We start from the raw sequence: 24,472 nt of genomic DNA on the forward strand, positions 1-24,472 counted from the left end.
CGGCACCGCGGCGCAGAGGCAGACCTCCCAAACAGAGTCCGACCCAGACTATGGACATTGGGGGGTGTATCGCCAGTTCTGGGGGGGTGGGTTATGTGGCGACCCACTTCCCAGCGCACTCGAACTGGCTCCACCCAGGGAGGGCGGGATCAGGAAGGCTTTAAAGCAAGGCCGCGAAGTTTGAATAAACCTCTTTTGTAACTGCAGCTTACTGACTCCGTGTTGTTATTGCAGCGCTGCGTGTAGCCCACCGCTACATTGTGATAGTAAATTAATTTTGACTTTGACTCCATAAATTTAGTCTTAAAATTTAGAGGAGGATCAATAACATCTATACTCACGGCTTGCTTTTGTAAATGTATTGAATACTATTATAAAATATAAAATCCAAGTATAATGTTAAATGCATTGTTTTATGTCGATGCTTTATAGCAGAAAATGATGGATGCAGCCCAGTCCGTCAAAGGCGAAACTCTCCCCATTATTGAATACATTTACATGGAGCACTGCCACAAGAAAGCAACACCCATCATTAAAGATTCCCCAGGCCATACATTTATTCTCACCATCTAGGACATACCCACTTCTCACTACACCATCAGGCATGCAGCACAACAAGCTTTAGGTCAGTAAGAACTTGAGAATTAGGAGAAAAGGCACGTAGCTCTTTTGAACCAGTGTTACCATTCTTAGAAATGACGGCTGATATTCCATTTTGGTATTTTTTGCACTACCCTCTTATAATGGGCATCAAGGTGGAGATTCTTTTCTACCAGAGAAGGTGGAAGGTGCTCCCTTCTTCAAGCCTGCAGGTAACCTTTGGGCAAGGTGCAGCACCTGATTAGTCCCCCAATCAAGTGTACATAAAGCCATGGAAGCTGAATGGTTACATAACTAGCTGGTGTATATCACAAGTCTTTGTTATGTAACCACTGACAACAGGCAGATAATCTCTGAAGAGTATTGATAATGGCTGGGGCTGCCCATCTTGTAAAGAAGAAGGCAATGGCAAACCACTTCTATAGAAAAAATTGCAAAAAGCAATCATAGTCATCAGACCATGATTACATATGCCATATGACATGGTGCATAATGATGATGATGACCCTTTAATATCCAATCATATCTGAACTTTGCTTGAAATAAACTCAATAATTGAGCTTCCAAACCCCAAAGAAGTGTGGATTTTCAAAGATTCACTTCCTCCTGAATGAGTAAGTTCCATTTTAGTTCTAAATAATCTACCCACTTATTCTGGGGCTATAGCTCCTAGTTCAGGATTCCTCAGCTGGAATAAGCATCTCCACCTCATCTCTCATCTGGTCTGAGCCGCATAAGAATTTTTGTAAGTTTCTTTGAGATCACCTTGCATTCTTCTAACTGTGGAAAAAACCAGGATCTTCTCCTCTCAATCTTGGCTCAAACAGCATACTCACCGTACCAGAAACCAGTCTGATAAATCTTACTTCCTCTAGAATGCATATCCATTTGCAGACAAAGAGACAATGTACATACTAGAGCAAACACGAGGAAATCTGCAGATGCTGGAAATTCAAACAACAACACACACAAAATGCTGGTAGAATACAGCAGGCCGGGCAGCATCTATAGGAAGAAGCACTGTCGACGTCGACAGTGCTTCTTCCTATAGATGCTGCCTGGCCTGTAATGTACATACTATTTCAGATACATTATCACTAAGGCTCTAAATAATTTCATTATGATATCATTCATATTTGTCTTCCTAATAAAAATGCAAGAACATCTTGGCCTGTTTGAACTGCAAACCTTTCTCATCTGTCATTCATTTAAAAATACTCTGCTCTTCTGTTTTGTATACCAATATTAATGACTTTTTTTTCATATTCTCTCTGCCATGTTCTTGCTCAAGGACTGAGATTATCTATATCCCTTAAAGCTTCTTTACATTTTCCTCACATTCTCTCTCTCTCACAATTTTTTTCTATCATGAGCAAACTTCCAAATATAATGTGTGATCCCATCAGCCAAAACTTTGATCTTGCATAAACACTGACCTTAGCCTGACAGATTATAAAATGTTTCATTTATTCCTTTTCTTTCCCTCTTCACCTGCTTATTCACCATCCAAGCTGGTAAATCACCCCCATTCCAAATGCTGTCATGTTTTTACCAATCCTCCCTCTAAGGAATCTAATTAGAAGTGTTCTGAAAATCTCAGTATACCACATCTACTACACCTCTCCCATCCTGATCGATTAATCAAAAGTGATTTCATTTCCATAAACCTATGTTGTTTTCTGGAGGAATATTAAATATTAATATTGAATTCAAAAGCAATAAACAACGTGTGTTGTTAGGGAATTTCAAAAATCATTTGTGTATTTTTATTTAAAACAGTGGCAGGCTCACAGATAATGTAATCAATTTCAAGGTTACTTTCAGTGCTAAAAGAAAGAATAGACCAAAATGTATCATTACTATTTCCTTTATTTAAGTTCGTACACAGGAATATACGCTTCAGTTACCAAAGTAACTAATCAGAAGTATAATTCAAGTTTTGCACTTGGACCCCTTGAACATTTTTGTTTTATGTAAACAGGATCTTTCTACAGTTAGAATTGAACATGTCCAAAGGAATTGTGTATAAAATATTACGTAAATCTTGGAAAGGCCATCTCTGAATTATTATAATTTTGGAAATTTTAAAATGGCATTATTCTTCCACTTACTGTCTGTCTATCCCTCGACCATGTTCTTTTTTGATGTTATCTGAAAGTGGTCTTCCATGGGATGCTCATAGCTAGAATGATGGCAAGGTCCATTATACTGCATTGCCTCTCCCATTGTGAGTTGACCAGTTACACACCCAGAATGAAAGGCTGCCAGTGAAGCTTAATCCCCCAGGCCCAGTGGCTGTTAAAAATGAAAAAGAAATTGGATGTTTTCAAACATTTTTGAATTGAGGAGGCTACATTTGGATTATTGATTATTATATAAAATTTTGATCTAACCTATAAAGTTGATACACATGTCACAGAGGGGTGCAACAAAGGTTAATTACAGTGGTCCTAGGATGGTGAGTTTACTTTATAAGTAAACTCACCAATCTATAGGCTATTGAGTAGTCATAGCCTATAGAATTTAGTAGTAGTGATTTCATTGAAATGTACAGAATTCTCACAAAGCTTGTTTGGTAGGATTTTTCCTTTAATTGTGGAACTTTGAGCCATGTTTCACAGTCTCCTAATAAGGAGTAGGATATTTAAGAAAAACTTATTCATTCAGAGGGTGATAAATATATGAAATTCTCCACCCCAGAGAGCTGTGGAAGCGCAGTCATTGTTCTTGTCCAGAAGCACTCTGGATTTCTGTTTTGATTAAGAATTGTGGAGTTAGTACTGGAAAATGGAGTTGAGATAGAGATCAGCCATGATTTTAAAAGAATGACAAATTGGGCGAGAGGGATTATTTTACCAAGGCTTCAAAAGTTAAAATATTTTATCAATGTTTCTTTCATTACATTGCAAATTGAATTAGAAAATAAGCTTGGTTTGAAGATTATATAAGTAATTTAAGTGCTTCTTACCTGCATATTTTTTTGTCTCTGTAGCGTCAATGTGTAGAATATGCTCTGAAGGCCAGACCACTCCGCAGATATATCCCAAAGAACCCATACCAATATAAGTTTTGGTATGTGGTAAACTCAACAGGATTTGAATACATCATGTTTGCCCTCATCATGTTGAATACACTGTGCTTGGCTGTACAGGTAGGAGCAATACTAGAGAATACAACTTCTATTGTTGGATATTACATGCGTTGATCCAAATAGATGCACTTTTCCCTCCTGTGTTTGTGTTGATAAATTATGATGCAGGACACATGAAAATATTGATAACCTGATTAGTTGAAAAATCTGGTATGTTTGCTTGGTGATATTTAATGCTTCTGTATTCTACTTTGCATATTATATTTTAACTGGTAATGAACTTTAGAATAATAACAGTCCTACAGTAAGAAAATTAGGTTTGGATTATGTAGCATCTTGCATCTCCTTTACAGGATGCCTGAAAGCTTCAATAGTGGCATAATTTTAATGCATTCTCTTTTGTAATAAAAAATGTAGTAGCTATTTTGCAAGACAAAGGCTCCTACAACTGCTTTACATTTAGTAGATTATTCCTTAAGTTTCAAACCAAAACCTGCTGTGAAATTATTGGGCTCCAAATCAAATTGCCAACATTTATCTTATCCTTCTTCTATCCTACATGTGAGGAAGCTTGAAACTTCCATACAAATGCAGCAGTTACAAACATTTTGGCTGAGCTCCCCCCAGTTTCTACCAAACCCTGCCAATTGTGATGAAACTCAGATCTGCTCTATTTTCCTTGCAGTTATGTTGGAGAATCTGCCCTCATTTTAACTTGGGGTAGGAACAATTCATACCTTAATTGACCAGAAACTGCAAAGGAGAAGGTCCTTTTATTTAATTGACTGAATTTACATTTAATATTTTTGATATTTCTGTTTTGTTGATTGCAATAATTTTAAGCATCTTCAAAAGTATTTAATTTATTTAGAATTGTTTTTTAATATTACTGAATATAATAGTCACACATAGGCTTTCAAAGTCTTTGACAGCTAGTAAATAAAGTCTGAAGATAGTATACCAGCTTCAAAGATTCTTCTGTCATTTTATTGCTATGGCAAGTTTTTCAATACCTGCTCCCCTCACCCATACACTACCTTCCCCACTGACATCATAGGAAATCTATAAAAAATTAATAGAACCTGAACATCTGAAATGAAATGTAAAAAATGCTAGGAATACTTTGCAGGTCTGGCAGCAGCATCTGGGGAAAGAGAAACAAAGTCATTGTTCAAGCCAATTACCAATCATCAGAGCTTTTTAACGATAAACAGCTTTAATTTTGTTGTTGAAATTGTGTCAGCAGTTACTTTGTAGAGGGAAGACCACAGTACTTAAATGGAAAATTGCCATAAAATATGGCAAGAAGAGCAGAATGTTAAAACACATAAGAAAGCTCTGCCTAGACAATCTTACAGAGAGCAATTTAAGTAAGCTACAGTTCAGCAAATTACACCACCTAGGACTGCTAGGTGCTTTGAATGAAAAATAGAAAGGCTGGAAGAACTCAGTCAGGAAGTGTCTGTGGAAAGGGAAGCCATTTCACACTTTGGGTTGAAAACCCTTCATCAGACTTAAAGTTTGTACATAATCTTTGTCACCCTAATGGGGTGATTTTTAGTTAAGAAAAGTACCTGATCAGATTGGATAGGATTGTAATCTTGAGCTCATGTCAAATTTAGAACGGTATCAGTTTTGTCACATAGATCAGAAAATTGAGGAATTGAAAATTATTCTGATGGAATATAAAAGCATCCTAGTATTTATCTGTATGCCTAGTCTGCATAATTTAGCTGAATTGCTTGCCTAATGGAGGACTTGAATTTAATTGTATGAGATTCATTAAGGTGCTGGAATTGTGGAATAATGAGAATGGGAATGATTTTAGTCAGGAGTTCCTGTTAGAAGTGATTTATTCTTCGTAGTTCAAATGGCATTTAAAATATAATTAAACAATTTAAAGTGACCCATAAAACTTCAGACAGTGATTGGTATAAATTCTGCAAATAATTACATTTAAAATAAACCAGAAGTTATAAATGCTGGGAAAGAAATATGCCAGACAGAAGGTCTGAAAATACTGATCATGCTGGCCTTGAAGTATGTGTAAGAATTACAGGAACGAACACATCCCACCTTACCCACATCTTGTCAAGGTAGACTTAAAACCAAACATTCACCCCACTGTCCAAAATTGTAAAATATAAGCTGTAGTTATGTGACATTGTAACAATTTTGTTTTATATTATTAGCACTATGAGCAATCTCCATTTTTCAACTCCACAATGGATGTCCTGAACATGGTCTTCACTGCTGTATTCACTGTAGAGATGGTTTTGAAACTCATAGCTTTCAAACCAATGGTAAGAATTTTTCATACTTTGAACTGAAAAGCAACAAACAAAGCATTTACATTAACAGATAAACTGTAAATTCTTTTTTATATAGTAGGAAACCTAAAGACTATATTTCATGTGTTAATTTTACAGTTTATACAGACAAGCTAATAAGATATTGAGAGAAGGAAAATGCACAAAGGCATTAAGCTTACATTTAAGATCAAATGTGAAGTATGTCAGAGAAAGCCACTTGAAAATTACCCAATATACAGTTTAATTGCAAGTAGATTTACTGAGGTGCAGCTTTCAACAGTTTGTATTGCAGCATTGTATTGCAGTATATCTAAACACCTGTATGTGTTACTCTAATTTATAATGTCATAGTATATATGCATATAAACATTTACCATTGTGTTAATATAATTGCAAACTATATTAATGAATAATAATGAAGTTTTTCTGAGCTCTTGTTATATTGGTTTTATCTATAAGATGAATAAAACTGTAGTTCAGATTTGAAAGCATGGAGGTGCAGCTTACTACTAGTGTGGGAATTAATAAAAAAAAAGAAAACAAAATGGATTAGCTTCAAAATTTTTTTTTTCCTGATATTTCGGCTGAGGTTACTCCCAGATCCTAAATATAAACCGTGTCATAAACAAATTGATGCAATTACTGTAATCTGTTGTTGAGGTTTCCAATTGATATTTGAACCATTATTACCCACAGCATCATCAACAACAAAGGTGAATAAAATCAATGATTAAAAATAGTATCAATGATTTATACAAAATAAGTGGTTAAAAACACAAACTGAAAACTCCAGCTTGACTGTATGTCTAATATTCTTATACATTGCACTTTAAATTTCTGATCAGCTTTTTCTCTAAAGTATAGCAATGACCCAGATTATTTTGAAAATGTGATTATAGAATAGGCAGTACATAAAGTTGTGATGCAGTTACCTCATGCCATATATAACATCACATCAAAATAAAAACGGGGCAAATTCTGCTATCATGGATTCATTGGCCATAAGTTTACTGTTGGTGTCTAAATTTTCTGTATTAATAGTGATGAATATTACTGCTGCGAAAGCTGAACTGGAACATCACTAGTGATCTGCAATAGTGTGATTTTTATTGGAGAGAGTGAGAAATTTAATACAAAATTTTCAGAAAAAAACTAAATGATATACAGTACTAGTGTAGTTGGGACAGTTATATTCAGCAATTTAAAGACAATAGATATGTGGAATGTATATGTGCAGGTAGTAAAGACAGCTGAATACCCTAATCCAGACATTCCAAGGCCCCTAAAATGGTGTTCAATATGGGCATTGCATTTGGTGCTAACATTTTCTTCATTGTGACCCTTTCCCATAAAAACAGCATATTTGAATTGTGTCAGGTATTTCTGTAACAACTGAAGGGACAACAAAAAGGTGCCTGAGGCCAGTTTAGAGAAGTGGGGTAACATCAAATTTTTGCTGTAGCTTGGGGGGGGGGTGTAATAGTGCAAAACCACTGAAGCCACAGTATGGCTAGTCGATATAGGGGCAGGGGAGGCATTAGAGCCTTTAGAGTGAGGATTCCCTACCTAGGGTTCATGGACCCCTTTCTTAATGGTGTTGGTCCAATGCATTAAAAAGAGGTTGGAAAGCCCTGCTTTTGAGCCTTCTACTGTCACTGTGATGATACAGATGAAGTAGACACATGGGAGTTTGTGCTGTCTGTGCAGTCATGAGGTTTCTGGGAGTGGAGATGAGGTGGAGAATGGCAACATTAGAATGTGAGTTTTGATTGAGACACGGGGGGAAGGAGATTGATAAGAGTCTGTGATGTACTGGGCTGTGTTATGGTTAGGTAGGGAAAGATGGGGAGAGACATCAGATGCCTGTACCTTAGGTCAGAACAAAGAAGTTCAAGTTGACTTTTGGAGGTAAGGACAAGTCAAAGGAGAATCAGCAGGAGCCCTGCCCTGTTTTGAGGAGTGGGTATTATCAGGATCTTCTTCTCTGCAGTTTGGGTTAGGAAACAATGTTGGCAGTGGGAATGCTGGGGCAAGAAATGAAAATAATGAAGGCTCCTCCCTGAATGGTGACTTGGATCTGCATTGTGCTCAAAAGGCCATGTTGTCCGAAGAAGGCATGAAAATGGTTACTCCTGGGAAGGTGTAATATGTGCAAACAACAAAACTCTCTTCAAGTGCACTGTTACCTTATTTCAGATTTATATTTGGTTCTGCCTTTTGATAGTGGATGATAACCTAAAAACTATCAATGCTGCACCAGTTTGGTGCAAATGGAAGGGCTAAAAAATGGAAGGGCTAAAAACTACAGACATTTAAAATAAAAGCTTGAAATTAAACTGGAAGCATTAAGTAAAAGTGGGATCAATTTCCCATTGCTATTGTTAGTAAATGTTTGGGATTTACTATTATAAATTTCCCTCATTTGTATTTTAATGAACTAGCTTTATAATATATATTTTGCCTATTTAGTGGTAAAAGTAAGAATTTGCACATCACTTCAGTTGTTATTTTGTCAAATATATTTTGAAAGTGAATACTGTTTATTGAAACTATTAATCTTATTATTACTTTGTAATTATTCACTTACTAATTACAGTTATGTTAAGTATAATCTAAATATTTCATTTTCTTGGAAATAATATGCACTTAATATAAATTACAAGTAGAACACAGACAGTACAGCACAGTATGGGCCTTCAGCCTATGATGTTGTGTCAACCTTTTAACATACTCCATGATCAATCTAACCCTTCCATCCTATATATCTCTCAATTTTTTCTCTCATCTATGTGTATATCTACGAGTCTCTTAAATGCCCCTAATGGATCAGCCTCAACCACTGCCTTTGGCACTACATTCCAGACACAGAGCACTTTTTATGTTAGAAAAAAGCTCTAAACTCTCCCCTAAACCTTCCTCCTCATGCTTTAAAAAAAGTGACCTCTTGTATTAGCTTTTGCTGACCCAGAAAAAGATACACTTGCTGGTACTGCAAGCTTCCCTGTCTGTTGTTATCATCGTGTTTATATGTTAGACACTTGGTTATGCTTTCTCCTTTCCATTTGCTGATAAATAAGTTCTTCACTTTTCAAGATGGCCAAGAAAGTTGATGCTTCTCTTTAGTTCCCTCTTAAATCTCACATCCTGTCTTGAAGAGGTGGCTGGAGCAGTTATTCACAACACAAACTGTGTATTTGTGAGGTAAATGTATGCAAATCAGAAAATGCCACTTGGCTTCACATCATAACTGTTAATCCTTTAACCTTCACGATTGGACCCTGCCTCAATTTCACGCTATGGGATTCAAGGCCTCATTCCATATTAGCACATCTTCATGAAATATAAAGATCTCAGACTTCTGGATATCAGTTTTTGCCATGTCATCTCCTCGCCCAGAGAATTAGCAGCAATCTATAATCAATCATGATATGCTAACCTTTTTGATTTGCATTGTTCTTGTAATTCTCCATTCAGCCTCTGTTGTGAATGCTCAGTCCTGTGCAATACAATTCCTTCTCATTTACCATATAAAGTTATTACAAACAAGCTAGTCTAAAAGCTTATATCTAGAAGATTGGGCTAACCACACCGCTCTATTCTGTCTACATTCATATCTGTATGACTAGCCACAGCTCAAGCACCATCTACATTTACCAGTGACACACCTGTTGTTGGTGACAATGTGGTGTACAGGAGTGAGATAGAATGGCTAATTGACTGGTGGTGTAACAACAACCTTGCATTAAACATTACTAAGATCAAGGAGCAGATTGTGGACTTCAGGAAGGGGAAATCAGGAGAACACACAACAGTCCTTATTGAGGAGTCAGCATTTGAAGGGTGAGCAGCTTCAACTTCCTGGGTATCAACACCTCAGAAGAGCCATCCTGGGCCCAAAACATTTGTGCAACTATAAAGAAGACATGCCAGCAGCCATATTTCATTAGGGGTTTGGGGAGATTTAATATGTCACTAAGGACTCTAGCAATTCTCTACAGATATACTGTGGAGAGCATTTTATCAGCATTTATCGATAGAGTACACTGTTATCAGACATGTCTGTGTGGGAATGAAAAGTGGAATTAAAGAGGCCTGCCACTGGAGATTCCGGCTGTTACGGTGGACAGAGTGAAGGTATTCATATTCAATCTTGGTAGTCTTCAACCTGACGGCATCAACATCGATTTTTTTAACTTCTGGTAACCACTCCTCTCTGTTTTCCACTCCCACCCCTTTTTTCCCTTTATTTCTCAAACCCTTTCCCCTTTTTTCTTTCTCCTTCCCCACCCTCACGAGACCTTCACATCACCTGGTTCACAGTTGGAATTATGTGTATTTGCTTTTCACCAGATGACCTTCACCTGGTTCTCCACCTCCTTCCCTTTATTGAAGAGTTTATTGAATTCTTCCTTCTGCAGCCCTTAGTCTCTTCCGCCTATTACCTCCCAGCTTCTTGCATCCTTCCCTCCCACCCCAATCTTCCAACCTTTCCCTCCTCACCTGGATTCGCCTGTTATCTGCCAGCTTGTGCTAAAGAGTCCCCCGACTCTTTACTTAGGTCTGCTGTCCTCTTTTCTTCTAGTCCCAATGAAGGACTTTGGCCCAAAGTGTCAACTTCACTTCTCACCATAGATGCTGTTGACCCACTGAGATCTTGCAAAATTTTGTGTTGCTCCAGATCTTGTGTGTCTTTTGAGTGTGTTGTTGATAGTCTAAAAAGGTCAGAACACGTGTAGGCTATTGAGGATTGTGAGGGGTGAGGGATTAAGATTGGTGTTTGGAAAGTTTGGGTTACATAGTGTGGTGAACTATGTGCCTGTCTGGACACGCCCCCTGCTGACTGCTCCTGTGGCTCCTCCCACAGGCCCCTGTATAAAGGCGATCTGAGGCCTGATGCTCGGCCTCAGTCTCCAGGTCATAGTATGATGGACACTCACTCCTGGTTCCTTCTTCCAGTCAATAAAAGCCGATATCTCGCCTTACGTCTCAGTGTGAGTTATTGATGGTGCATCACATAGGTAGTTTATATAAACTTGTCCTATTGCCAATCACACAGGTCTTCTGCCAGGGACAGAAATAGCCTCTATTGTGTGAAAAGAAAGCATTAATTGGAGGAGTGTTTGATAGATGGGAGTAGAATAATCACCAGCTGATGGAAATGAAGATCAGAGGGTGCAACAGAGGTGAAGCCCAATATACATCATTTCAACTGTGAACAGTATGGCCTTCAGCACAATTTTCTGCTTGAATACATGTCTGAGGGCAAATACCACACTTAAAAAAAGCAAGTTTTAATTATTCAGATCTCATGTTGCTCATTTTTTCTCTTCACTACACATCAAAATAAAGAGCAAGTAATTTATCTTCAAAATTAATGAGCAACATTCCCGCGCTTTATTTAAATCATACTCTTGACCTTTGTGTTTTCTGTCAATTTTCAGTCCAACCAACTGAAAAGGAGACAATTCAATTTTGATTCACTTGTTTAAAAGCTCTTATCAAAAGCTACATTGTGCCAGTATGCAATAAAGTGGAACATATCTTGCCCATCATTGGATTATTTGGTTTAGTGCTTCCATTCCAATCAGAATGACTTACAAGCTTTTCATTCTGAGTATTATGGAATATAAGCATGAATTGATTGCGGCAGTGTTCTTTTATGGTTAGATGTCACTTTATTTAAATATGTTTTAATTTTTAATTTGTAATAGCAGTCATTGATAAAGTGATACTTTAATGTGCAAATTCTTACATTCCACAAAGTTGCATTTCTTCCATTTACTAAGTTTTAACTAACACTTTGTATTAGGTGTGTGTGAAAAAAAAGGAGAGATGGCTAGTAAGTGATTTTATCTGACTTTTGCAATGCATTTTTGTTTGTCAGCTACTAATTATGCATGGTTTCTTGGGTTTCTAGTTGGCGTGACTTGTCCATTTGTGCCTCCCTCTCCCTTTCCTTGCAACCCGAATCTCCATTCACCCCCTAATTCTTCCAGTTGGTTGTGGAACTTCTTCTTCTAGTCTTTAATGGTTGATACTAGAGCAGTTCACCAGTTTATTTTATGTCATTAATAATCCTGTTAATCTTCTTTTACTTTAATTCAAATTAGAATCTTGAATAAAATAATAGCTGTCATGCTGCAGATCACTTAAATGGAGTACTTGAGTTTGTATCATATAAACAATTGTTTCAAACAGACAAACATTATTAATTGATAGTTGTTAAAAATTCAAAGGCGTATTTTTAAACTATTAAAGGATTTATTCCTTTGACACATTTGCTAATTGAAAAACTACTAAACCAAACTATTTTAGTTTTAAACTAGTTCCCAAATTCTTGAGTTTAAACTTTGAGTAATAGGATCATAGAATTATACAGTAGAAAAACAGCACTTCAGCCTCCAATTCCTGTGCTGAGCATCAACCACCTGCTTGTGCTGGTTCCATTTTACTTTTATTATACATCCATCAACTTCCCCCAGATTCTACCATTCACCTGCACAACAGGGGCAATGTATAATGGCCAAGTGACTCATGAACTACGTCTTTGGCATTTGGGAGAAAAATTACAGAGAGATAATCCCTGCAATAACAGGGAGTACATGCAATCTCTACATAGATGTTCCTCAACCTTAATAACTGCACCACTGAGATCTCTCAAACCTGCACACTGTGTAATTTTTTGATTTGTAGAAGCACTTAATTACAAAAGTAAGTAAACGTTTAACGTTATGTAGTAATCATCACTAATTTAATTATAAATATTGTTTTTAGGAAAGTCTGAAAAAGCTGATTTACTGGAAATTGGCCTATAAACAAATTGTCTTTATTTTTTTCTTTAGGAAGTTCACCTATGTTCTTAGCCACAAGTTATATTTAAATTTATCCCAAATAAAAACCCAAAGGTTTTCACATACAGTATTTTCACAACACATGTTTTTTTATACTTGCCCCAGTAAAATATGTTTGTTTTCTCTTCATGCTAATTCTGTTTCCATTAAAGTAAATTTTAAATAGCAGGAGAGTGGCATCTGTTTAATAACCCATTAAAACCCTATCTAATTTTTCTTTTAAACATTGAATTATTAAATTTATTGTTTCTGTTTTGTGTTAAAGCTAACTAAAGATGCATTCAATGCTCAATGTGTTAATGCAAACATTTGCCCCCTACCTACTTTGTGTAGGGCTATTTTAGTGACTCCTGGAACGTGTTTGACTTCCTCATCGTTATTGGCAGCATTATTGACGTCGTACTCGGTGAAATTGATGTGAGTACTGTACCTTCCCAGAAACCATTATTTCTCCCTTTTAGTGCTACAAAACGTTATCGCTGGGCAAGTCACAAACAGTTGTACTTTCTTTTATGAAATAAAAAAGAGCCTTCAAAGCCTGACTTCTCTCACTTTTTTCTCTGTCCTGTTCTAGAACACAGAGAAGATCAACTCTCCAATACAAAAACAAGCATAACTGTGAAAGCATTTGTCTTCAGTGAAAAATTTGTGGCCCTTCCTGTGCAAAGGCCTTTTGTATAATTCTATACTATGTTTGTATTTCAAACAGAGGCAATTTATTATTTTCAAATCAATGAAGTTAATTTAATAGGAATGGCTTAAGTATGTGTATGGCATTTGCTAAGGCACTATATATCTGCTATCTAAAATTTTGAAATATTAAACAAAGAATATTCCTGTTATCAATCTTTACTCTGCTTTACTGGAAACACCATGAAATTAGATATCAGATATGTTTATCAGTGTTGGTCTTCTTAAATTATTTAGCAAAAAATCTTATTATATTTCATAACATGGATTTAAAACAGAAAAAAATTGAACTTTGATATATTTATAATTAGAGTTTACAAGAAAAAAAAGAGTATTAAATAAACTCATGCTTTCACAGTAGTGCAAAATACAGCCAAGTTTACCTCGGTTGTAATTCACTTGTGTTGTAACTCTTGTACTCTCTTGTTACTTATTTTCTATTGTCTTTCTCATCCCTTTCTGCTCCTATTGAATGTTTACATTCACAGCACTATTTCGCTGATGCATGGAACACTTTTGATGCCTTAATTGTTATTGGTAGCGTCGTTGATATTGCTATCACAGAAGTTAATGTAAGTAAAGGCTAAAAGGCTATCTGTAACTGCCCCTCCAAATTATTCTACGATCTCTGAACTTTGACGTAGAAGTTCAAAGTCTGCTTTTTAAATATAATTGATCATGCCTTCACTTTAACAGTGAGTTTTACTTGTGTTGACAATATTTTATACTACATGAAATTAAGAATAACTATAATGTCAGTTATATATTCAGCACTTTAATGCAATTGAAGCATATTGCATCTCACAATGATCATAACTGATAATATTTGATGCACTGTGTATTTCATTTTCAATCTTTATAATTGAATATGTGGATATTGGTTGGCAGATCTGTGAAGAGTTAATTAACAATTTATCTTTAACCCTGTTTAAAACAGGAGTGTTACAGTAACATTGCAAAAGTAATTAACTTGAACTATATTTCCATTATTCTGTCTAGTCAGCTCTTTTAGAACAATAGATTAAGGTAAAAAGTTTTTAGAGATTTCTTTGCTAGAGTCTATATACACAAGCCAGAGGGCAAGAAAATAAGTTGAGCAAAAAGACCGAACAACTCTATCATTTTAGTTAAGGTGAAACTTAGTTTCCATTGGTATAATTACTCTCAATTATTTAGAAATTGCTAATAACAAAATAAAATAATGGAACATTAATAATATATCTTTACTATATATTTATTAAAGTTTTTGAACAAAAACATCTAGACATCCTGAAGGAAAAATTAAACTTTAAGATACCTCAAAATTGATAGTGAAAGGAATGTAAATATTTACTTACAGTAATGCCTTAAAGACATCTGAGCTAGTCAATATAGAAGAACATATGACCACAAAGAAAAATTAGAGATCTTCATGATTTTTTTTTTAACATTCATTGAGTCATGGTGCTTTGATAGCATTATGGTGAGGGCACCAATTCTGTTTTGCTATGTCTGGACTTCTATTTTGCATTTAACATCTACAGCTTTCCTGAGATAAACTATTCCTTTGGCTGCCATTCTTGATCATTCTGGCCTTAAGCTATTTGGTTAGTCCCCTAACATAATAATTTCCCATCAGTTGTCTGTCTTTTTTTCCCATAAGTGAAATGTTTTACACACACGTATAGTTTCTATTACATTTTACCTAGTTTTACAAAATTCTGCAATCACTTTCTTACCATACTGACCCATACTGCCTTTCTTTAATTTCTACTTTCTATCTGAATCTAGTACTTCAAACTTAAATGTCTGAGATTCAATCTATTTTGCCATTTATTTAGCTCTTTGCAAGCCAAGTGTTCTTTGCAAAGAAAACCATACCAAGAGAGAAAAAAAAAACAAACCCTGTTATCTCTGCTATTTTAGTAAAGGGCTTATAAAACTATGAAAATAAATATTTCCCCATCTCTATAAAAATTGGGATACCCCAAAGAGTGGAAGTATGAGTAAGTTTAATGTTAAGTATCTATTCCATATTTAGCTTGCTGTTGCCAAAAAAAGATATTGTCCCTTACAAAGATCACATATAGCCTTATAGCTACATTTTTAAAAGTAAACATTTTAAAATATATTCAAAAATTGAAAAAAAATCTTAATATTTATTCTTCTAAGTCAAAAACTCACTGGTAAAAACCCTGAATAGAATTAGTTAAACCATTGTACTTGTTCCCAGTTGAACAAGTTCTTCATTTGTTTGGTAACACGCAGACTGACACTATGACATTTAAAATGCTGTGAATAACAAAATTATTAAAGGGTTTGTTTTGGTTTGCAATGGCATAACTGAAGAAATACCTTCCTACTGGCTTTTCTTCCTTGTGAAAATGTTAATTATGAATTCTGCTTTTCTTATTCTGATGAATGCTAAGGAAACAAGATAAATCTTTCTGTGGCTTTTGTTTCTCTTAAGCTACTAATATATATCCATCTTTGAATAATTCCTTAAAATTATTCTGTACACAGCAATCTGATATTTCATTCTTTTCATGTCTTTACCATCAATAATTTAGTGACCATGTAAAAAGATTATGAATATTATTACATTTATAACAAATACATAATTATTACATTTACCTTTAGATTTCTATATTTCTTGATTCTCTTCGTATCAAATTTTTTTTATTAATCTCTGTTTTGAATAAACTCAGTGACTGAGCTTCCACATTTCTCTGGCACAAAGAATTTCAAAATATTTTCTATTCTGTGATTGAAGAAGTTCTTATAATCTAAGTCGTAATGGTCCACACCTTATTCTCCAGTCATGGCCTTCTGGTTTCAGATTCCTCAGCCAGAGGAAACATTGTGCAGTTTAGCCCTAAAATTGATAAGCCGTCTCATTATAGTGAAATCTGGAGACAATAGGCTTAGTCTATTCAATCACACTTTATACAATGGATCTGTTCAGGAACTAGCCTGGTGAATGTTCTATGCTCTGCATACATGGTAAGTTTGCCTTCTAAGTCAGGAAACCAGAATGGTATGTAATTCTCCAGGTGCAGCTTCACTAAAGCACTGCACATCTGGCTGTACTCCACTGTTGAGGTAATAAAGGCCGAAGTTCCACTTGCTATCCTAATTGCACTCAGCATCCTAGATGTACAAATGTAGGTTATGGCTCTATCTAAAGAAGAAAGACTTGTTAATATTTGGATTTAACTTGCATCAAAATTAAATACGGTTAGTTTTGCAAATCATACTATAAATCCATTCATATATTAATTTAAAAAGCTAAAGTAATGGGTTTTCTAATTCTGCTTCATGTTTTTTTTTAGAATCTTGTTGAGGCAAGTATATGTATTCAGTTTCATGATTAAGCACCATACATTTTTTGCTCACTTTTTATGATCATTGTTTTCACAGAGTTTCACATTTGAAGCATTGAATTATGGTCATGCAAGTTTTCTTCTCTCATTGAGGAAAAAGATAATAAATGTTTTCAGCCTTCAGGCGAAATAGCAGCAATAAGGAAGGAAAATCCCTTGGTGTGTTTTTATGTTTTTTGGTCAAAGTTTTTGAACCTTTCAAGAGTTGTCACAAAGAAAGTCTTGATTTCAACATTACAAGTTCAAATTTGATACAATTAAGACAGTCCTAATTTTAATTTGTGTTTTGAATAATTGTTATTTTTGAATGAATAACCAATATTACTTATGAGACAATAGTTATATGCTGTAGTATTTACTCTGATGTGCTTTTCTGTAAAGTAAAATATTTGCCACAAACAAGAATAAGTAAAGAAATTGCCAGAATGGGTTTCCATAGCTACCAAAGATAATGAGTTTATGTTCCTTTGTTCCTTTGTTTACTACTGTCAGTCAATATGAATGTAAAATAGTTTTCATATTGAATAATTTATTGTGTTTGACAATTTATGATATCTAGATTTATTTTAGTCTTCATAATGAAAATTTGGTTGACCATAATTCCTGCATTTTTTGCACTGGTTTTTCTGCATGATCACTTGGAATGATTAAATTAAAACCACAGAAATGAAACAAATGTTCATTTTCCCTCAGAAATCAGTATTATTCATCCACATTATGGTCTGTGGCTATTGGAATCTCAGATTCATTGAACTGTAAACACTCAGTGTGCAGGGTTAAAAAGTTTAAGAGCAAAGATATTTGATCAACAAAAAATAATGGAATGGATAGAGAGAGTTCCATAATCAAGGAATGTGTTCACTCTATTTGAAGATGTTGGAGAAATAATTCATTTGTTGATAGTTCGTAAAACAGTACAGTACACGAACAGGCCCTTCATTCTATGATGTTGTTCCAAACTAATTGAGCTATTGACATGCAATCCCCTTTTCTTGCACGTGGTCCATATCCCTCCATTCTCAGCTTCCTCATAATTCTATCTGAGAGCCTCTTAAACAGCTCTATTGTGTCTGTCTCCACCTCCACCCCTCACAGCACATTCCAGATGCACGCCATTCACTGATGATAATCTATATGTAGTTAAGGACCTTTCAAATACAATATCACCTTGCATCTAATTAAGTGGGTTTAGCTTTGAGTAAGGATGCAGTGCTACACGAAGAAATTACTGGATTCATACTGTTTGTGCATTTCAAGAAGCAGAAATTGTGTCTTTAGTTTTCTAAACAGCAGAAGGCTACAAATTTCAACAACTCAAAGTGGATCTATAATTTTAATGTAAAAGAGGCAAGCAAAGTTAAGGATGTGTTTAGTTTTGAAGAAAAGCTTTTGATATTCTATGAGGAGGGCTTTGGAGTTATCACAATTGAATTTGGTATTAGCTCATGTCTGTTGTCTTAATAACAATCAATATAGTATATAATCATATTGCTGACACTTTACAAGGGCAGCTGTAATTCCATATTGCCACCACCCATTGTTAAAGATGTGTTATATTCTTGATTAAAATTATTCTTAAGATTGTGTCAGATTGTCCAGGAAAAATGTTATTTCTCCATCTGAGCCATCCTTCAGAGTAGAGTACCAACATCATGCTAGCCTACAAGAATTTAGAAATCTGCATGAATACTTATGAATGCCTCCAGATAAAATGAGAGTTTAGAGGCATTTTCTTCAAACATTTCTTAAATAATGATTTCATAAAGCTCCATACACAAAATGCTGGAGGAACTCAGCAGGTCAGGTTGCATCAATGGAATGAATGAATAGTCAACATTTCAGGCTGAGACCATTCTTCTGGACTGGAAAGGAAAGAGAGGAAGTTGCTAGAATTAAGTGGTGGTGGGGGGAGAGGGATAGAAGGATAGCTGGATGGTAATAGATGAAGCCGGGTGGGTGGGAAAGGTAGAGGACTGGAGATGAAGGAATGTGATAGAGAAGAGAGTGGACCATAGGAGAAATTTCATAGAGCTGTTTCAGAGAAGAAGTTTCATAGAGCTGGTTAAATTTATGAACCGTCAATAAAAGGGCAGGGATTGAAAATACATTTCACAGATGTAGCAAGGAGAAAAGGAAAATATTTTTAAGTTGTGACTTATTATGAATTGGAAATTATGTCTGGAGTGTATTCCATACTAATCTTCATATGGGATTGGATATATTTTTAATATTAAAATGTGTAGGTGCTATATTCAATCTGGAATTCTCTTTCTAATTACACCTGCCCAACCCTTAGAATTTAGTTGGCTTGCTCCTCATTCAGCATTGTTCATGTGAGTGTTGGAGGCACAGAGCAGAGCTGCCACATTCTTTTCAGTCTAGGAGTGGCAGGATGAGGATGAGCTTCAGCCTATCACAAAGGAACAGTGCTTAAGACATGTCATTGTTCCCAAGTTCAGTTGGTTTCTAATAGTTCACACCCTGACAACCCCTCCTTGTCTTTTCTGTCTTCCATCAATACAGACAAAACCTATATTTACCCCATGTGCCTTCACCATCTTTCATTATATTACCCTCCCTCTCCCTAACTTGGCTACAACTGCCCATCCTTTATCACTGGTCCTTAGTCAAACAATCACGTACTGGACTCTGTCTCACCATTCCCCACACCCCTCTCTCATCTTTATACTGGCTATCTTCCCTCTCTATGGTCTATCCTGATGTAAGGTTTTGACCTTATGCATCGGCAATTCTATTGCCTTCACAGATGCTGCTTGACCCACAGAGTTCCTCCAGCAGATTGTTTCTTGTTCATGATTTTCTGTTGCTTATGTTTTAGTTCATTCAATGTTGGTAAATAATGCAGCCTAGGGAATTGAATCAAGTAATACTTAGAAGAAGAAATTTATCTAAAGGATAGTTTTATGTAATATATCCATGTGCTTAAATCTGTGCACGTCATTACACTTCCTTTTCCAATAAGTCCTACAGCATGTGGTGCAACTCAGTGTCCACAGTATGTGGAGCAAAGATTAAGATGGGCTGCATTGATATCTGTTCGCATGACTAAGATTGTCTTTTCTGTGTTCCTGGATTTTGGAGATTGTGAGTTTGTCTCCAGAGACACATTCCAGTTGAACCTCTGAAACATGATAACACATCATTAAACTCACCCTGACCTTTCTAGTTAGTGCCACAGCATTATTAAAATGGTTGACAATCAAAAGCTGACGCTTATTAAGTTTGAAATAAAACTCAATCTGTGCTGCTTGATAGCACACTGACAGTATCTTAATTTTTTTCAAGAGTGTTATGCTTCGTAAATATCACAAAGACAATCATTTGAAACCATATTCTAAATCTAACCAGCAGCAGGAATCTTTTCATTTTGAATTACTTAATTCATTTTTGGTAAATTTTCATACATGTAGTTAAATAGAAATTTGTTTTAATTAATGAGAACATAATATCATGTTAATAATTACTAATAAGAAATAAATTGTTCTGGTAGAACTATGTTGCATGATGAACAATACTGAACTGATCCACTTTTCTACACACATCCAATTTGCACTTCCATTTTCTGTAACAAAATAGTTATAAGGCACTGATCCAAAAGCTCCCATTTTGCTTTGTTACAGTGTAGGAGACATTTTTGCCCTCAGATTGATAATACTTACAGGTTTCTTTAATATTATAGAAATTATTCTAATGAGTAAAGATTTGTTTTAAAATCATGTGAAGTATTCTCTTTCAGTCCTTAATTATTTGAATTGTGCTTTAATTTTCATCGATGTTAATAAGGAAATTTACCTCCAATTATTTTCCCGTACTGTTATTTTATGACTATGTATGTATTGATGATTCAATTATGTGTTTTTAACACAGAATGATACTTTTGTAGTTCCATAATTAGCATTAGTACAAGTGGCAAATGACTATCTCATAAAGTGCCAAAGTTTTTTTGATCATTATGCATTGATACTTGCATGTATTTGGTACCTCACTGCATTTGCATGAATTTATTGGATTCACTCTTCACATAATTTCCCCTTTCCCACTTCTCACCAGTTTTACCTCCTATGTGGCAAAAATCTGCACTTGGAATAGTTCCATCTTTGTTTTATGTATTCAGTTGCTGTGACAGAATATACAGTGCTTGGGAGAGAAATAATTCCATTTTATGTCTGCAAAAAAACTAATTTTTTTCTCATAATGTTCAAATTACTTATTATATAGTTGGCCTTGGGTCAGCCTTTGAATGTCATGGTCAGTAAACTAAACCTTAATCATATCAATAGGATCTGAGTAATTAATTGCTTGTGTTAGTGAAATGTGTTATTTTTATATATTGTTTTGCATGGACATGTTTTACATTTATCCTACATCAGTTTATGAACTTGTTTTCTTAATTAGTATTGAATTTAAAAATGTGAAACAACAAAAATTGATTTGGATGTTATTATTTGATCACTTGGAGTTGTTTTTGAATTGAACAAACCTCGGGCTGTTTTAATGAAAACCTTCAATGGTGGTAAAACACTATGGATTTGGAATATCTTGATCAGTTAACACTAAATTAGCATTTTTTAAAATTCCAAAGCGTTTTCTGTGGGAATCAAAATACCCCACCACTAATACAATAGCTTCTGCTGTTTCAACACTGGGTGTAAACTCTGTGCTGAAGAACTGAGCTTCATTCTGCTTCTTTCTGGTATTACACAAAACAAAAAAGTGTGCTTGACATGTTACAAGTACCCCAGAGTAGAAATTCATCTCTACCATTTTGCATTAAACATGTATACATTGTAATGCATGTGCATTATGCTCTCCATACGAAACTTAGTTCCATTGAAGAAATGCTTGAGATGACCTTGAACTTTTTGCTTGCAAATACTTTGACAAGCTAGGGTATTCTCAAGATTGAATAAATAGAAATTCCAAAATCTATATTCAATTCAGTTTTGAGTGAGGTGACAGGATTGACAATGTTTACTCTGCAAAAGAATAGGAATTTGTATCGAAATTTACAAATACAAGATAAAAAGAATCTAGTATTTATGGCACCAAAAGTTCTTCCTATGTGCAGTTGTTTTTCTCAGGCCCTTAGGTGTAGCAAATTCAAATTACGTATAGCTAATTCTTTGTTAGAGGTTTAAAGTAGACATTTGGCCCATAGTTCTTGCTCTCTTGTTTTAAACTGATATTGCTTTTAACCCCTTTTATAATTTTAAAAATTATTTAACAACTATGGAAATTTAAGTAAAATCCAATTCATTAAATGGCCAAAAAGCATGAGCTGAATTACATTTTATAAAATACTTGTTCATTTTTCATGTGTTTTGAAATTTTACACCATCAAGAGTAGTTTTTAACTTGTACATTTTTAGCAAATCATGCATTCAATTTTACTTTGCCACCTGAGCCACTGACCTGCATCAGTTGGTGAGGTGACTGAAGACATCAGGCCAAATAAGAGTTCACTTTCACTTTTGAGATTCTGAGAGGAACTGGAGGACTCTACACATCCAACCTGATTCATAGGAACTGTCTCCGGCATAAAGGCCAATCAGGCTGTTTGATGTCGCACAGCCCTGGAGACATGCAGCTCTTTCCAGCTGTCCATCAGCTGGCACAAATGAGTTTGGTTGTGAAATGATTCCACCAGCCAGTACAGCTATCAAGTAGCAGACTGAGTGTGCCCCTGGTCAGTTGCTTACTTTTCACTACATGAAACAATGGTCCCAATATTTAATTTAGATAAGGTATTTTTAAATCGCATTGCTTCTACTTATATTTAAGTTATCCATTTATTTAATTATTAATTTAAATATTCATTTCTAAAGCCTTTTTCAAAGACAACTGAGAGCTCCCCTACAGGGGTACCTGGGGTAAGATACAAATAATGTTCCCCTGTGTTTACCTTGCATGAATGTTTTCTTTCTTGTGAATATCTTGTGATTAATTTCAATTGAATATTTGTTCCTAACTTTGTCTTTGAGTTCCTAATGTTAATTACCTTTTGACAATATGTGACTCTATATAATAAATTTTCAGAATTATGTTGACCTAATTGAAAAACTTAAGCTTAATTAAAAAGAAATGGTCATGGCAGGTGACATTAATTCTCTGAAAATTTACACTTTTGTAGCAAGTAGTCTTTCAGATCACACACTGCTTCTGCAGAACATGCAGCTAAGTATTGAAGTGATTGAGGAAACATCTTGGAGTGTTTTGTGATTACCTTTCTTATTGTGTTCTCTGTGTTCTTAAAATTCATTTTATGCATTTGTTCATTTCTTCTTATGAACTAATTTCGTGTACAATTCCCTTTATAGAATTCTGAGGAAAATTCCAGAATTTCCATTACTTTCTTCCGTCTCTTCCGTGTAATGCGCTTAGTCAAATTACTGAGTCGTGGTGAAGGGATACGTACATTGTTGTGGACATTTGTTAAATCCTTCCAGGTAACCACTTTCATTCACTCTTGGGTGTACATTGAATAAAAAACAATTAATGTTAACCTTTGCATTAAGTTTAATTCATGCTAGATATATTAAAATATTTTTACTTAATATGAGTTTATTGTATTTTTTCTAAATGTGAACCAATTGACCAAGAATGAAATCTGGATAAGAGATTAGAAATTGATTTCTGTATTTACTGAATACATTGCTAATTTTTAAATACGTTTTATTTTTGTTAATGATTCATGACCATAGAATTATAGAAATTGCAGCACAAAAGCATGTATTTTTACTTCATAGTTCTGATAATGCTATATTTGTGAATGTACTTAATTTCTGAGATACAGCCTTACTAAATTAGACAATTAAGATATGGCATAACAATTAATTTACCCAAGTAGACAGGATGCAAGTATAACAAAGGGCTGAACTAATTACAAATGGCTTTGCTGGAATTGTACTTTTTTAAATCTTTGGGTTCATGGCCACCATTTATTGCCCATCACTAAATGCCATTAGCTACACGCAAGTCCATGAAGTACAGTATCATTAACTTGCATTTTCATGGAGAAATGTCATGGTAGCCATTTAAAATGGAGAAGGATGGGACAAATTAATTTGAGTTAGCAGTCCATTATTAGGCTGGCAAACAAATAATTTATTAACAGATAGAGTTTCTGCAGAGTTGAAAAATTTTATGGATTTGTGTGGAAAAATCCTGGTCCAGGAACACCACTGGGATTGTGAAACTGGCCCAGCAGAGATTGCATTTTCTGAGGAAACTTGAAAAAGCATCACTCCCCACTAACATCTTAGCTACATTCTACAGAGGCGTGGTTGAGAGTGTGCTGACTTTTTGCATCACAACCTGGTACTCCAGCTGCAGTGCTGCCGACAAAAAAACCTTGCAGAGGGTGGTTAGGGGAGCAGAGAAGGTTATTGGGGTCTCTCTACCTTCTGTCCAAGACCTCTTTCAGAGTCGATGCCTCCAGAAGACACGATACATCATTAAAGACCCCTCACACCCTCTCCATAAACTGTTCTTCTGCCATCAGGCAAACGTTACAGGAGCATCAAAACAAAAACCACAAGGCTACTA

General features: G+C 35.2%; 1 protein-coding gene across 1 annotated transcript in view; it reads left to right on the forward strand.

Annotated features, from left to right (window-relative positions):
* Window positions 1–24,472, forward strand: part of LOC132377787 (voltage-dependent L-type calcium channel subunit alpha-1D-like) — a 348,931-nt gene that overhangs the window by 232,658 nt on the left and 91,801 nt on the right. Inside the window, exons 29-33 of the mRNA XM_059944141.1 lie at window positions 3,593–3,751; window positions 5,884–5,994; window positions 11,813–11,842; window positions 13,188–13,271; window positions 23,245–23,373. Coding sequence (XP_059800124.1) covers window positions 3,593–3,751; window positions 5,884–5,994; window positions 11,813–11,842; window positions 13,188–13,271; window positions 23,245–23,373 — 513 coding nt within the window. The remainder of the gene's footprint in view (window positions 1–3,592; window positions 3,752–5,883; window positions 5,995–11,812; window positions 11,843–13,187; window positions 13,272–23,244; window positions 23,374–24,472) is intronic.

The sequence above is a fragment of the Hypanus sabinus genome, chromosome 19 (genome assembly GCF_030144855.1).
Source record: "Hypanus sabinus isolate sHypSab1 chromosome 19, sHypSab1.hap1, whole genome shotgun sequence".
Lineage (NCBI taxonomy): Eukaryota > Metazoa > Chordata > Chondrichthyes > Myliobatiformes > Dasyatidae > Hypanus > Hypanus sabinus.